Raw genomic sequence first — 15,925 nt, forward strand, 5'->3', positions numbered from 1 at the left:
TCTACAGGCAGTCCCCGGGTTACATACGGGATAGGTTCTGTAGGTTTGTTCTTAAGTTGAGTTTGTATGCAAGTCGGAACCGTATACTTTATCATTGTAAGCCCAGTCAAAAAATTTTTTGGTCTCTGTGACAATTGGATTTTAAAAATGTTGGATTGTCATAAGAACCAGGAATAACAATAAATCTTAATTACAGGCACCATTGATAACGGTTAAAGCTGTTTATTGTAGCCTGGGCCTAAAGTACAGTTAATTACCAAAATCCAGAGGTCCATTTTGTAACTAGGGGTCGTATGTAAGTCAGGTGTTCTTAAGTAGGGGACCCCCTGTATTCCACAAAGTGTGAAACAACTAAAAATATACCGCAACTTATATTCAAGGTTCTTCAAAGTAGCCACCTTGAGCTTTGATTATTGCTTTGCACACTCTTGGCATTGTCTTGATGAGCTTCAAGAGGTAGTCACCTGAAAAGGTTTTCACATCACAGGTGTGCCCTGTCAGGTTTAGTAAGTAGGATTTCTTGCCTTATAAATGTGGTTGGGCAGTAGTCAAGAGGATACACAGATGATAATCCTATTGAGTATGGCGCAGAGGTGTGGAGGCTGTATGAAGAGGGCTCACAGATACGCATAGGTGTCACTCCTTTGGCAAGTATGGGAGTGTTGGAAATTGCAGAGCACGTGGCTCAGCTATCTCTTGCACTCCTGAAGTCAGCGATACAAAAGAAAGTGATATGATTGTAGTTAAAAAAATTAAAAAAAAGCCCACAAATTATTTCTGTACCAGTAAGCATTTACACATCTCAGCAGTGAACGTATAAACACAATCCAGAAAATGCAAACTTTCCTCATAGTCACAACCCAAAATTCCAATTCCCCAATGTTTGCCAAGTTCCTAACCACTGAAGTATATAATGACACGGTTGTAGCACTGAACGCCGTGTTCTGTACAGCGTTTACAGACCTTTAAATATCACCAATTCCATACAAAGGCAAATTCTATGCAAAGCATCTGTGAACATTTTACCTTAGCAATCCCTAGAGCAGTGATGGCTAACCTATGGCACTGGTGCCAGAGGTGGCACTCAGAGCCCTTTCTGTGGGCACTCAGGCCATCACCAGAGATGACTCCAGGTATCTTCCTGCAGTCCCAGGCAGTCCAGGACTTGCTGTGCACAGAGCTATATTAAAGTGACAGCTGTACCTGGGACTATTTTCTGCTTTATTGGTGTCCTCAGGTGCTGGTATCAATGAAAACTGTGACAGAGAAGGGAGTATAAATCATAAATTACATTTCTGTGTTGGCACTTTGCGATAAATAAGCGGGTCTTTGTTGTAGTTTGGGCACTCAGTCTCTAAAAGGTTTGCCATCACTGCCCTAGAGCATTGCAAAAAAAAGGTGATATTACAAGAACTAGGAAAGTTACGAGACAGAGGAAGAATACTTTGAAATTCTTAAGTCAAATAAATAAAAACCAGAAATCAAAGTGTCAGCACCTATTTTTCTGCTTTGACTCCCCGGCTCCTGCCTGCCCACTCTCCCTTACACTCCTAGAAATAATTAAACCCAAGAAAATGCATTAACAGAGCTAACAAAAAATTCAGGAGCTTGGTGCCAGGGTGCACGTAAATACTCAGAATTCCTAAACGTACAGGAAATCAAAGGGCTTAACCCCTCAACTGACGGGTCTCATTTTCAGCTCATAGTCACAAAAATACTTACTTGATAACAGCAACTACTCCTAGCTATTTTATGTAGTTACTATAATGTTCTTTTGTAATTCCGCATATATCCCCCCTCCAGCCATTGCATTTGTAGTTGTTCATAATGACTTTAATAATTCTCAATTTATTGGGGGACATTCGTTATGCCTTCTCTGACAGTTTGCTAGCGGAGAAGGTGCATGAATCATTCCCTCTGCTGTAGTTTTCCCATTTCTCCGACCCACATGCCACTTGGTATCTAATATTGTCCTGCAAAACCACCAAAATGTACGTACATTGGGACTGGAAAATGGCGAGAACATTTAATGGTGTCAGAAGAAGCAGATATTAAAAACTTAAAATGGAAGAAAAACGCAGGGGGGCACTATTGAAGATTTGCAGCAAATATTGGAGCAGCTCAAGAATATAGATCCTTAGGGAGTAGACGATATACTATATACAGTCTCTTGTGTGGTGCTCAAACTTAAAAAGAAAAAAGGGAGAGGGTTCCGTCTGTAACTAGGGGTTGTATGCGAGTCTGGTGTTCTTAAGTAGGGGACCGCCTGTACCGAGTTATGTCAAGTTTGTTAAAACGTTAGGTCCACCTTTCACTTTAAAGGGAACCTGTCATCAGCAATTGGCCTATTAAACCACTACCAGTATATCGTCAAGCACCGTAATACCTTCTAGCTTTTGTTTCTTTCATGGACTTTGAAGTGAGATGTAAACTGATTGTATAAAGTCAAGAAGGTGGAGATTTTAACAATGAAGTCAACATGTGGAGCTCTGGATACCTCCTCTCTGATTGTCATCATACATCGGACTTCATGAGATCTGGATAGTGAGGTCTCTGGATGCAGAACCATCACTTACAGTAACGGGACTTACTGAGGAGGAGAGAACATGACTTCAGTGTTAAAATCTCTGTCTCCTTGACTTCATGCAACCAATTTACATCTCACTTCAAAGTTGATTTCTGGATGATGCCGTCATACTAGGTCATGAAAGAAGAATTTTGATCTGGAAGGTGTTTAGCTGGTAGTGGTTCATTAGGTCAATTTCTGCTGACAGGTTCACTTTAAGTGTCTGTTCCAAGATCATAAAAGTTGGTAGCAGCAATATGTCCCACAAATGGTGGTTTTGCCAACGTTAACAAATTTTTGGACCACGGTGTTTAAAAGGTCAATTTTAATGGGGGTAAAAGCATGGTAAAATCATTATACATGTCACATGAATATGGCCGCCTTTACTAGTAGGTCTGGGAAATATGCAAATACGTTTCCATATGCCAATATGTGAGGCATATTGGCATATGGAAACGTATTTGCATATTTCCCAGACCTACTAGTAAAGGCGGCCATATTGATGTGACATGTATAATGATTTTACCATGCTCCTAGGTAAATCAGGTTATTTGCTGCACTTTAACCAAATACAAATAACACTTTAAATTGTTAATTCAGGATTATCTACCAATCATTACTAATTGTTGGATGTATTGTTAAAACAATCTACTTTCCGTGTAGGACAGAACATTATAATTGCACATGTCCACTAGCAGTCTCCATTCACATTGGAGAGAATCCCCTGTGAACAAGTCATAACCACCAATGGAGGACACCTTCATTTTTTCTATACAGAATGCAGGTGATTGATGGACATAGAATTGTGGCTGCTATAAACTGAAAACGATGCATCATGATCTCATATCAGCTTATTAAAAAAAAAAAGGATCACAACAAGATAATTATGAACGCCTTTTCTAAACCCGGTGAAGCTCACACCTATGCTGTACAGCAATACAATGTCACTCTAAAAAATAATAACTGGGGAGCATTCAACAAGAAACGACACATGCAGCTGCACATAAGCACCAGCAGAGAGGCTCAGGTCAAAAACCAGCCTAAAAATACTTTTTCCAATGACAAATTCTATCCTCAGCCAAAAATACCTGGTTGTGTTTATAACCATATTTGGAGACTTAATAAAAAAAACTGTCTTTTCTCATTAAGGAGATTGAAAAGCATTACAGAAAATCAGAGAAGTTACCCCTCTGTATATCAAAGTCTATGGGGAGTAAAAGGGGAACAAAGACCGGAGAGTTTAATGGAAACCCCCGAAACAATCGATATTGCTGCAATTATTCCATGCAGGCTTTAAAGGGGTTTTCCTGAAATGTCCTGGACTACAATCCACCGTTAAGAATAGTGCAGGATATGAGCAACTGAATGGAGCAACTGGACACATGCTTGACCTGGCGCACTAACAACTAGTGATAACAGGACCACTTATCTTGTGATTGGTGGGGGTCCCAGCAGCAGATATAGGATAACAATCAAACTTGGTGCAACCCATTTAATACAGATTGTTTGCAAAATTGTAAGATTACTGGCAGCAGCTTTTTTTTGTTTTGTTTTTTTTAAATTGTAGACAACAGAATAAAGTCATGCATTCATCTTCAATGTCCACATTTCAACAAGGATCCCCACCCTTATGTCAATTTAAGGGCTCCCACCAGGATGAAGGACTGTATGCAAATGAGCCCGAGATGCTCCAAACTCCATAGGTGTTAATAGAGCCTGGAGCCCCTCAGGTTCTTTTGCATACAGTCCTTCATCCTGGTGGAAGATGCCTTTAACCCCTTAACGCTCTGCGCCGTAGCTCTACGGCGCAGAGGTATAAGGGATGTATGAAGAGGGCTCACTGGCTGAGTCCTCTTCATACAGAGGTGGGGGTTTTTGCATTTTGCACAAAACCCCCACCGCTAATAACCGCGGTCGGTGCTTGCACCGATCGCGGCTATTAACCCCCTAAACGCCGCCGGCAAAGTTGCCGGCGGCGTTTAAAAGACGGCGGCGCGTGGGCGCCGCCATCTTTTTTTCGATCGCCACGCCCCCGAACGTCATCGGGGGGCGGCGATCAGTTGCCATGGTAGCCTCGTGTCTTCTTTTGACACGAGGCTATCTGGCAGCTGCATATTCGTTACAATGAGCCAGTGGCTCATTGTAATGAATGTGCTGCAAAAATGCCATATATTGCAATACAGAAGTATTGCAGTATATGGTAGCAGCGATCTGACTATCTAGGGTTAATGTACCCTAGATGGTCTAAAAGATAGTGAAAAAAAAAAGAAAAAAAAAAGTTTAAAAAATAAAAAAAATTAATAAAATATTAAAAGTTCAAATCACCCCCCTTTCCCTAGAATGGATATAAAACATAACAAACAGTAAAAATCACAGACATATTAGGTATCGCCGCGTCCCAAAATGCCCGATCTATCAAAATATAAAAACGGTTACGGCCGGCGGTGACCTCCGAGGCGGGAAATGGCGCCCAAATGTCCGAAATGCGACTTTTACACCTTTTTACATAACATAAAAAATGAAATAAAAAATGATCAAAATGTCGCACAGACCTCAAAATGGTAGCAATGAAAACGTCGCCTCATTTCGCAAAAAATGACCCCTCACACATCTCCGTGCGCCAAAGTATGAAAAAGTTATTAGCGTCAGAAGATGGCAAAAAAATTTTTTTCTTTTTTGTACACATTCGTTTAATTTTTGAAAATGTATTAAAACACAATAAAACCTGTATAAATTTGGTATCACCGCGATCGCACCGAACCAAAGAATAAAGTAGGCGTGTTATTTGGAGCGAAGAGTGAAAGTCGTAAAAACTGAGCCCACAAGAACGTGACGCACGTGCGTTTTTTTTTTCAATTTTTCCACATTTGGAATTTTTTTTCAGCTTTGCAGTACATGGCATGTTAAAATAAATAACATTACGGGAAAGTAAAATTTGTTACGCACAAAATAAGCCCTCACACAGGTCTGTACACGGAAAAATGAAAAAGTTATGGATTTTTGAAGTTGGAGAGCGAGAAATGAGGCGAAAAACCCTCCGTCCTTAAGGGGTTAAAGGGGTATTCTCGTCTGGGCACTCACATTCAGTTTCACTAATCTTCCATATGTAAACATTTCTTCAATTGGATGTTATTAAAAAAAATGTTCCTGTGTGAAGATAATTTCTCATAAATGTAGTCATGTTGTCCCTTAGAAACCAGATAGCTTCCTCGGATACGACCACATCACACTCTGGCAGCAGTGGCCAGACTTGCGCTATAGAGTCCTGCCTGACCTCCTTGACTCAGTGCTCATTACCACAGGACGGCTGTGGAACTTGCAGTAACTCCTCGGACATTTCATATACAAAACCTTTTTGTTTATTTGTGCAATCTCTCAGGCAGAGGTGGCCGTATCCGAGGAAGCTATCTCGCTTCTAAGGGACAAAATGACTACATTTATGAGAAATTATCTTCACACAGGGACATTTTTTTTAATAACATCTAATTGAAGAAATGTTTATATATGGCAGATTTATCAAACTGAATGTGAGTGCCCAGACGAGAATACCCCTTTAAGAGAAGGGGTTCCATCTACCCCCCTCCAAAGACTCAACTTTCTCAAAGATAGCAGATAAAGTGAAAACTCCTTTAATAAACATATGCAATAGCATCCAACACATACATGGATTCTGAGTCACATACACAGTCAGAAAGGAAGAACAGAGCGGGATTAAGATCAGAGACAGCGAGTGCCTTCCCATTCAGCCCCCCTATACCATACTTAGGGGCTCCACTAATTACCTCCGCTAGCCAAGCAGAACTAATAGCCAGCCCCACCGGAGCCCCTGACCCCCTCCTCCACCCTCTCCCCATCACAGGGCAAGCAAGAGGCATATGTTATCAGACCAGCTCCCAGCAGTATGGGATATGGGAAAACAATCAAACTTGCTGCAACCACTTAAAAACTGATCGTTTCAGTCCAAGTTCAGGAAAATATGTGTCCCAGCCATTAGAGAGTAAATTGATTTACACAAGCAAAAACAGAAATACCTTAGATAAGGAAAACCACAGTAGATACAAGGCAAACATTCACACGGAACACAATGACACAACTTGAGAAGACAGTGTATAAAACTGATAGAGGCAGACATGTATTGTCCATGAAGAGGTCTAGGAGCTCCAGTAACTAGAGAAGGGTTCCATGATTCATCTAGAAGTCAGAAGCAATGGACCCAAGTAATAAAGGAGGGAGTCACCTGCAGCCAGACACATGGGTGCTGCACAGGGTGAAGTCATTTCCTGACAGGAGCTTCCAGGTAAGACACAGCCCCAGGCGCTGATACTCAGACAGAAGCGGCACTAGACAGACATCACATCTCTGCCCACAGAAGCTTATACCCCTATTCACACAGGCACTGGGGAAAACGCGGGGAGGGATGGAATAAATGAAAGAGCAGCGACTCCACAGACAAAGGAGTCAGAGCGCCAACAGGAGAGATGAGTGAGGGGCCCGGAGCGGGCACACGGGGCTACGGACAGGACTCACCAGTTTGCGCAGGGAACCCTCGTCCATAGCGGAGAAGCGCTTGTCAGACATGTCTACGTCTCCTCCGCTGAAGCCCGTCTCCCGTCTGCTGCCGCTATCCATCTGCTGAGCTTTCTCCAACTCCACAACTTCAAATCACAGCATTTCCCCTCAGGTTACCGCCCTCTGACACGCCCATTACATGTTGTCCAATCACACTACAAAAATAAGCAATATATTCCGCCTAGCTGAACGCGGAGTGGTTGAATCAAATCCTCCATGCGCTGCCGCACACAAGGCTCGCCGGGAGTTGTAGTGTTAGACGTGGACGGGACGGAGCAGACAGGTAAATAAGTCTGGTTTAAATTACAACTGTCACTTGGAGGGGAGGCGTAGCCGGATGCAGAGCTGAGCAGAGGCCAAACCTCTCAAGTTACCTCAGCACAGCCGCAGGAAGGAATTCCAGGCATGGGAAAGCCAAGGTACCTGAGCATTGCCCCATGACGCTGACAGCACTATTCCCTGAGGTAGCAAGGCGGCACTGACCTCCCCGTGGTGCCAAGTCACACAGAGAGGAAGAGGAGAGCGGGACTAAGATGAAGCAGAGGCAGTGAGTGCTTTACCGTTCAGCGAATCACCTGCTCCTCCAGGCAGCCTGCTCTCGCCCTACCACAAAATGCAATCACTGCTATTGGAGATAGAAGATTACCTCCACCATAAAGGATAAATGGTGCAATTTAAAGATACTCACAGATGCCTGTCACCCCCGAAAAATAACCCCACCAAATATGTTCCCCCTAATCTTGTCCCCAACCCCTTTATATTTATTAAATTTTTATAAACATTTGTCTGTGTAAACTTGGTTTTAATCGATCTGACCTCTTACCAAATAAGAGGTAGGATCGTCGTACAGGTCCTCTAGCAGTCGACTGTATTCATGAGGGGGCCGGAAGCAGTGCATGTTTTGCACAATCGCTGCTGGATCTATGCGATGCGGCACGCTGACATCGGCCGCAGAGGGGCTTATTCACAGCACCGGTTGAATGTTTGGCCAGCACTGTGAATAAGCCCCTCTGCAGCCGCTGTCAGGGGCGTGGAGGGGGTGTCGTCCGGCCCCCTCATGAATATGGCCGACTGCTAGGGGACCTGTATGAAGATCCGACCTCTTATTTTAATAAAAATTTAATAATCCTGGGGACAACATTAGGGGGAACATATTTGGTGGGGGTATTTTTCGGGGGTGACAGGTCCTCTTTAAAGGGGTATGCCCACAAAGATGCTTAAATATGCTCGGGATAACAAAAGAACACATTCTCTTATTCACTGTTATTAACAAAAATACAGCATTTCGCAGACCTAATTCCAACCTGTCTCTATCAGTCTTGGTTTATACTATTTCGGTTATCCCAGGATCCGACCGTAAATCTTCTAGGGTCGGGCAAGGCCGATTCTTCTCATGAATTGCTTCTCCTGTCTGCTTCTCCTCTCTGCATCCAGCCTCTTCTCGTTCCATTACAAGACAAGCTCACACACAGACACTGCCTCCTGTCAAGCAGCAGTTTACAAGCTACAGATAAGGTCCTTATCCAGGGGGGGGGGACACTCGGTGTGTGTTTATAGCTCAGATATAGCAGTGCTGACAGTATTTGTTATAGCTCAGTTGAAGTTTGTCATTGTGTTTTATATGCATCTCATGGATCTCATTATCTTTGTTCTGTCTCATCTCTCCTTTCTCTCATTTTCTCCCTGCACACACTCTGGAATCTTACACTGACCATCACTGAGTGGTAGAAGGTAAAAAGGCAATCCTAAACACAACTAAAAACATTACATAACATCCTACAAAAATGATAGTATGTATAAAAATCCACGGAGGCATAAAGTAGACATTTGGTGAATGTTAGTTATTCCGTTTTTCCATGACTCCTGTATGGAAAAAGTAGAACATTTTGAATTTCGAAAATTGAGAATTTTTCCAAATCTTCACCAAATATCTGATTTTCGCATAAATAAATGCAAAACATACCACCAAAATTTTTTAACTAACATAAAGTACAATGTGTCATGAGAAAACAATTTAAAAACCACTTGGATATGTTAAAGCGTTCCAAAGTTATAACCACTTATAGTGACACAGGGCAGATTTGAAAAAATGGGCTGTGTCAGGAAGGTGAAAAGTGGCTTCAGCGTTAAGGGGTTAATAGGTAGATCCATGGTGGTAGGTTTCCTTTAAAGTGGAAAAACACACTACATGCTGATCCAACTTTTGATGTTATGTCCTTAAAACAAGACAAAATGAGGCTCAGTATGGTGTGTGGCCTACACGTGCCTGTATAACCTGCCTACGAGGCCTCAGCACTCTCCTTAAGAAGTTGTGTTGGATAGACTGCTGGATAGTCTATGATGCAATGTAACATTGATGGATGGAGGGAGACATAATGTCCCAGATGTGCTCAATCGGATTCAGGTCTGGGAAATGAGCGGGCCAATCCATAGCTTCATTGCCTTCATCTTACAGGAACTGCTGACAAACTAAAGGAATGTCACCCCACACCATCACTGACCCACTGCCAAACCTGTCATGCTGAAAGATTTTGCACGCAGCAGATCGCTCTCCCGAGCAGTGCAAGCTGCACCAGACAAATGAAAATCGAGTGCCAGTATTCAATCTGCGGCATGCTGCACATTCGAAGACAAACTATCCATAGTGTTCTGATAAACAAAAACTGGACCCTTTCAGCACTAGAGAGACTGATAACATGGGAAAGATCAGTAACCTTTGTCATGACTGTTACATTCTTTAGCTTCTTTGGAGCAGGAACAATGGCAAAACAATACAGAAATAAAGTCCTAGTCCGTCTGGCCACTAACTATACAATACAGTAGTTACCTCACTACCAAGAAACTGTACCCACTGTACAGCTTCCCAACCGCAGCATACAGTAATTGGTGATTAGCCCCAATCACCTCAATCACCTGGAGTGGCTGAGCGGAGTAGGGACCAAAACCAACTCTCCAAACTGCAGCAACCAGGTCCTCCAGACCAGTTTTTGGCTTCCTAGAAAATGTAGGACAGAAACCTATGGGAAACATACACACCATTTAACACTTTTCCCCTGGTCCTGTCACTATATATATGGTAAAATGCCATCTCAGCTGACCTCTACGAATATCCTCTTCAGAGGAGATCCTGAAGTGGACTGAACTGAGATACCAAGACCAGGTCATGGATTTCTCCTCTATCTGTGAGATTATCTAACATATTACAAAAATGATTGAAACCTAATCCTTAACCACAGATAAACGACATACATTGTCGGCGGATCATCATCATCTGTGGGAGATAGACATACAGAGCTGATCCTAGATGTGTAAGGTTTTGTTGGAGATTGATCACACAATGTGGTATGCTCAGTCCTTGTATATCACCTTCCTATCTGGAGGAGTATGCCAACTTCTGGAAGTAATAGATATAGATTTATAACATATTGTTACAAGCTCAAAGATAAGCGGCTTATAGGTGACACAGAAGAAAACACTAGTAGGGTGTATATATATCTCATACAGCAGATCATATAAGCAGCATATGTACAGATATAGGCTCATTTATTCTGAAAATAAAGGTAACCTACCACAACTGTGAAAAGACATGTACAGGTCACCAGATATATACTTTGGTAACATCATGGGGTCAATCGATGGCTTACACATTCCCCAGTTACATGCTTCTCTGCTCAGATCAAAGAGACGAGTACCATGCCATGTATACTGGTACCACCAGATATATCTTTCCATACTTGATCGCAGAGGAGGTAGTGAGATTCATACACTATATCTGTCACAGTTTTATGCCTCTCTGATAATAATAAAGATGCTGTCAGTTATTCACAGAATATTTGCAACATCATAATATGCTATACATACCTGAGAGCAAGGATTTACAGTGACATTTCACAACATATATGAGCCATCTGAGGACAAAGATGGTAGAGTTATTAGAGATTCAGTCTATTGGCTCTCACAGCTTATACAGTAGGTTTTTACTCTCAGAGCAGAGTTGGCAGAGTTATTAGAGATTCATAGTCTAAGATACCACAGGTTATACAGTAAGCCCTATCTAGATGGCAGAGTTATTGGAGACACAGCCTGCAGCCACCTTCGATTGTTGCCGCTGCTCTAGCAAAGAAGACATCTAACAGATAAATGACCAGCTAAAACGCACTATACTAGAGCTGTCTTGCTATCTTCAGCCCTGCCAGTATACAGCACAGAATACAAGCGGTCGGCAACACGATCTGACCCAGAGTTATTTTGCGATCTTCAGCTTTGTTCAGACATTGTATAACACATCAGTGGCCTGACGATACAGATCATAATTGAGCTGTTTTGCTATCTTTTGCTTAGTCCACGTATTTCACAGAACATAAGTGGCCTGATAATACTGACTATCCCACAGTACTGACTACGAGTTGTTTTGCCATCTTAGATATTGTACGGAACATAAGTGACCCGATAATACGGATTTTATTACAGTTGTTTTGCTATCTTCAACCTAGTCCGTTATTTGTGCAGCACAAAAGTGGCTTAATACTACAGACTTTTCTAGATACTCTTGTATTAGAGTGTTTTTGCCATTATCAGCCTGGCCCGGACTCTATTCTAGAGATTTCAAGTGCATCTCTGTCACTGGGTGAATAGAGATGAGTAAGCCACAACTCTCTGGCACCACCTTGAGACCAAATAGACTATAACAAGCATATCGCCAGAATGTCTTGGATCTGATCATGAAGTGACTTCGTCAACACTGCTAGCCATCTTTTGCCGCCCTCCTCTAACACCATGGTATGGAAAAATTCTTCATGCCTTCACAACCTACCATACCTACCACACCTTCCAAACCTACCTCCCAAAAGAGACCAAAAGCAATTGAGAAGGACCAAAAATCAGCTTGCAAGGGCACACCAGATTAACCTCTACTGGACGCTCCCAAAAAGACAGACCACATTCTCCACCTTAGCCTCTACACGACATCACTCCAACGAATCTGTTAACAATATATGAAGTGTCTCTGTTGCCAGAACCCGATAGGGCAGTAGCGACTAGAGAGAATAGAGTAGCGACTACAAAAACCTCTGTAGCTGCCCTGGAACAATTGGTGCAACAGAAAATCACCATGGAGTCCCTGCAAAATAAACTTGAAGAGAATAGAAATTGCAGGAATAATGTGCACTTCATAGACATACCTGAGTCAATCACTGGAGATACCTTAATAAAATACCTTAAAGAGGATATCTTGAGGTAGACATCCGACATGATCCTATGTCCATTGAGCATGCACACCACATACACCCCCGAGGGACAATCAAGGAGGACAATGCCGACCAGCCGTCCCCAAGTATCTTCACTGGGAAGAAGAAAAGATCTTCAAGGCCTGCAGGAACCAAGCACAGCTCACCATCCAGGGGAAACACATTAGGGGTCATTTACTAAGGGCCCGATTCACATTTTCCCAACGTGTTACCTGAATATTTCTGATTTGTGCCAATTTTCCCTGTATTGCCCCGGGATTTTGGCGCACGCAGAGAATCCACCAAGAGAACGCGCCGCTGCATCGCGAATGGACCGTGTAAGTAAATCTGCCCCATTGTTCTATTCCAAGATTTCTGCACCATGGTTTTGCAACACCAAAAGCGTTTTGTGACAGTCTGTCATTATCTGCATGATCATGACACACGCTTCCAACTTTAATAGCCTGCCCTTTTAAGAGTCCAGCATAATGCCTGCACCTTGCTGTCCGAGGATCATAATCAGGGCATTATTCTTCATTAGGCACTTGATTCTCCAGTTAGAGAGATCATACAGCCAAACATTTCACCCATGAGCCCTCTCCATACTTCCCATGCTTCATTAAGATGTAGCTATATGGAAAGATGCTAAACTGAAAAGCATACTGTTGTCTAAAATGTATTTGCATAGAGTTGTAATAATGTCTTTAACAGGATGCAAGAGTTTAAAAGAGATCCACTTATATAGCAGGCACAATGCATTCCATTAGTACAGGCGGTCCCCTACTTAAGAACACTCGATTTAAATACGACCCCTAGTTACAAACGGACCACTGGATATTGGTAATTTATTGTACTTTAGTCCCAGGCTACAATAAACAGCTATACCAGTTATCACAGGTGTCTGTAATGAAGCTTTAGTGTTAATCTTGATTCTTATGACAGCCCAACATTTTTAAAATCCAATTGTCACAGAGACCAAAAAAGTTCTGCTTGGGATTACAATGATAAAATATACAGTTATGACTTACATACAAATTCAACTTAAGAACAAACCTACAGACCCTATCTTGTATGCAACCCGGGGACTGCCTGTACTGGAATAACATAAAAAATGTTATTTAATACTCTTAGTCTAGTGACAATGAGCTTTACACCACTTTGATGCTTGGCACTGTGCATGGTAATTGACCCCAGTTTGTAACCAAGGATCTCCACAACGGAGATCAAAATTGGAGAAGAATGTATGATCACTTGACTTTTTCAGAAATGTAAATGTAATCTCCATTGATCAACATTTGATTTTTGTGAGGGGTACACCATGCCACTAAAAGAGTGTTTTACAAAGTATATCAAACTGAAAACTTTATTTTGCAAAAATGTGACAATCATAACTAGAGAATAGCAATGACTGCAGTACAGAGAAAGATTACAACTAAATTTTCTAGAGGTTACAACAGTCACATATCAATAAAGAGTGTACAGACCTTTTCTTCTAAAACACCTGGGGCCACAGGACATCACTATTCTCTCACACTGCACTGGTGTGATTTGGTCACCTTTTCCAGTTTTGAGACTATTGTGGGTTTCTTGGTCATAACTTTGTCACCAAGGATTTTCCAGAGGTTTTCTAATGGGTTTAGATCAAGACTATAGGCTGGCAATTTCAATGTTTTCTCTTTCAAGAAACTACTTTACCCATCTTTCTGTGTTACAGGGTGCATTGTCGTGCATGAAAATTGCTGGTTGTTTGAGTGAAGAACACAAGGAAGAAACCACATGTTCTTGAAGAAAGGGAGACACTCTTGCAATCACTTTGCATCATCATGTAGCTGTATGAGAGGTCCTACTCCTGCTGCAGAAAACGGTTCCCAAACCATCACACTTCCCCTACCACCTTTCTCTAACTTCTTTACACACTTTGAATACAGTCTTTTCTTAGTTTGGTCAGCAAACAGTTTCCCTTCAGATCCAAATAAATTAAACTTGCTTTCATCACTAAAATGAACTTTGGACCGCTTCTCTGTCCACACAACATGTTCCTCAGCAAAGGCGAGTCTAGCCTTTTGATTTTTTCAGCTGATGAGAGGTTGGGTCACTGCAGACTGGGCTATCAAGTAAGCATCAATAAAAATGGTCATGGAACATCACTCAAATTATTAACCAACACGCAGAGACTAAACTCAAAGAGTGGCATCACAGTAAAACCTACACATAGAGCATTGTGAAATAGTGTAAACTGAGGGTAACTGTCTAGTATTGATTATTGTAATTATTACCAAGGAACCTCCTGGTGGGAGGTACAGAGCCTAGATAATTACTTGAAAAATAACAGTGTACCAAGGGGTCTTCGGGTTATTTAAACCCCAGGTAATAGAAAAGTAAGTAAATGAAAAGTGCGGTACTGACCAATAAGTGGGAAAAGGATGCGACAGCCAGCTCACTCAGGTTTATGAACAACCTCCTTTAGGAAAAAAAACAATAAACCTTGAGAAATTGGATAAAAATTGCAAGATCAGATTGTGAGACCGACTTTTAGAATAAAGAGGCAGTCCTAAAAAATACCATTGATAAATATCAGTACTTCCTAAAAGAAAGGAAGCATCTGCAATTTATCAGAGACTTGCAGGACTTGAAAGACAACAGGGTATATAGTGTATTTGTCAGGTTCGCTGGGGAGAATGCTGGGACTTCTGGTGATGCTAGCAGCGTTCTCCGACCTTAGGCGGGACTTCTCTGCCGTGCACCCCGGGCAGCGGCTGCTAAGCTCTCACGCTGTCTAGGAGTTGTGTTCTGAACTGCTGGGACTTGTGGTACCTCTGCATGGTGCCCGCTATTGTGCTTGGTCTTATTGCACCATGAGGGGTTAATTCCCAGAAGTTGTCCAGCTCCTATCAGGTTCTGGAGGTGGGGTTCTGGCTTTATAAAATTGCAGCTTCACTAGTCACCTGTGCCAGTGTTTGAAATCCCTTTCTTCACTTGCTCTCTGCATTAGGTTTGACTTGCTCTGTGTCTGAATTGTTGTGATCTCGGCTAGTTTTTTGACATTTACTCTTTGCTTACTGATTTTGTCCTTGATGTACCCTCTTGTTGTGACTCCGGCTAGTTAATCACTCTTTTTTGTGTTTTATGTTTGTCAGTCTGTTCGTGTTTTCCCTTCCCACACTTATCCAGTGTATTTCAAGTCTTCAAGTAGTCGCCCCACGGTTTAGCGTGGGGGGGGGGCTATAGGAAGGGACAGACGTTGGGACAAGCTCAGGGCACACTATCCCCTGCGGCTTCAAAGCAAGGTGAAGTACTTATCATGGGGGACTTCAATTACCCAGATATTGACTGGGGGGCAGAAACCTGCAGGTCCTTCAAAGGTAGCAGGTTCTTGTCAACAACAAAAGACAATTACCTGTCGCAACTAGTCCTGGAGCCAACAAGAGGGGGGGCACTGCTGGACCTTATCCTTACCAACAGACCTGATAGGGTATCAAAACTACAGGTTGGGGGGAACCTGGGTAATAGTGATCATAATATCATTGATTTTGTATTACGCTTTACTAAGAGCGTTAGTGAAGGG

General features: G+C 42.3%; 1 protein-coding gene across 1 annotated transcript in view; it reads right to left on the bottom strand.

Moving 5' to 3' along the window:
• The window catches only part of SMTN (smoothelin), a 79,785-nt gene extending 72,269 nt beyond the window's left edge, over positions 1-7,516 (bottom strand). The window contains 1 exon segment of the mRNA XM_072149143.1: positions 7,094-7,516. Within this exon segment, the coding sequence (XP_072005244.1) occupies positions 7,094-7,195 (102 nt within the window). The 5' untranslated portion in view covers positions 7,196-7,516.
• Positions 7,517-15,925: the final 8,409 nt, after the last annotated feature.

The sequence above is a fragment of the Engystomops pustulosus genome, chromosome 1 (assembly GCF_040894005.1).
Source record: "Engystomops pustulosus chromosome 1, aEngPut4.maternal, whole genome shotgun sequence".
In the NCBI taxonomy this organism is placed as follows: Eukaryota; Metazoa; Chordata; class Amphibia; order Anura; family Leptodactylidae; genus Engystomops; species Engystomops pustulosus.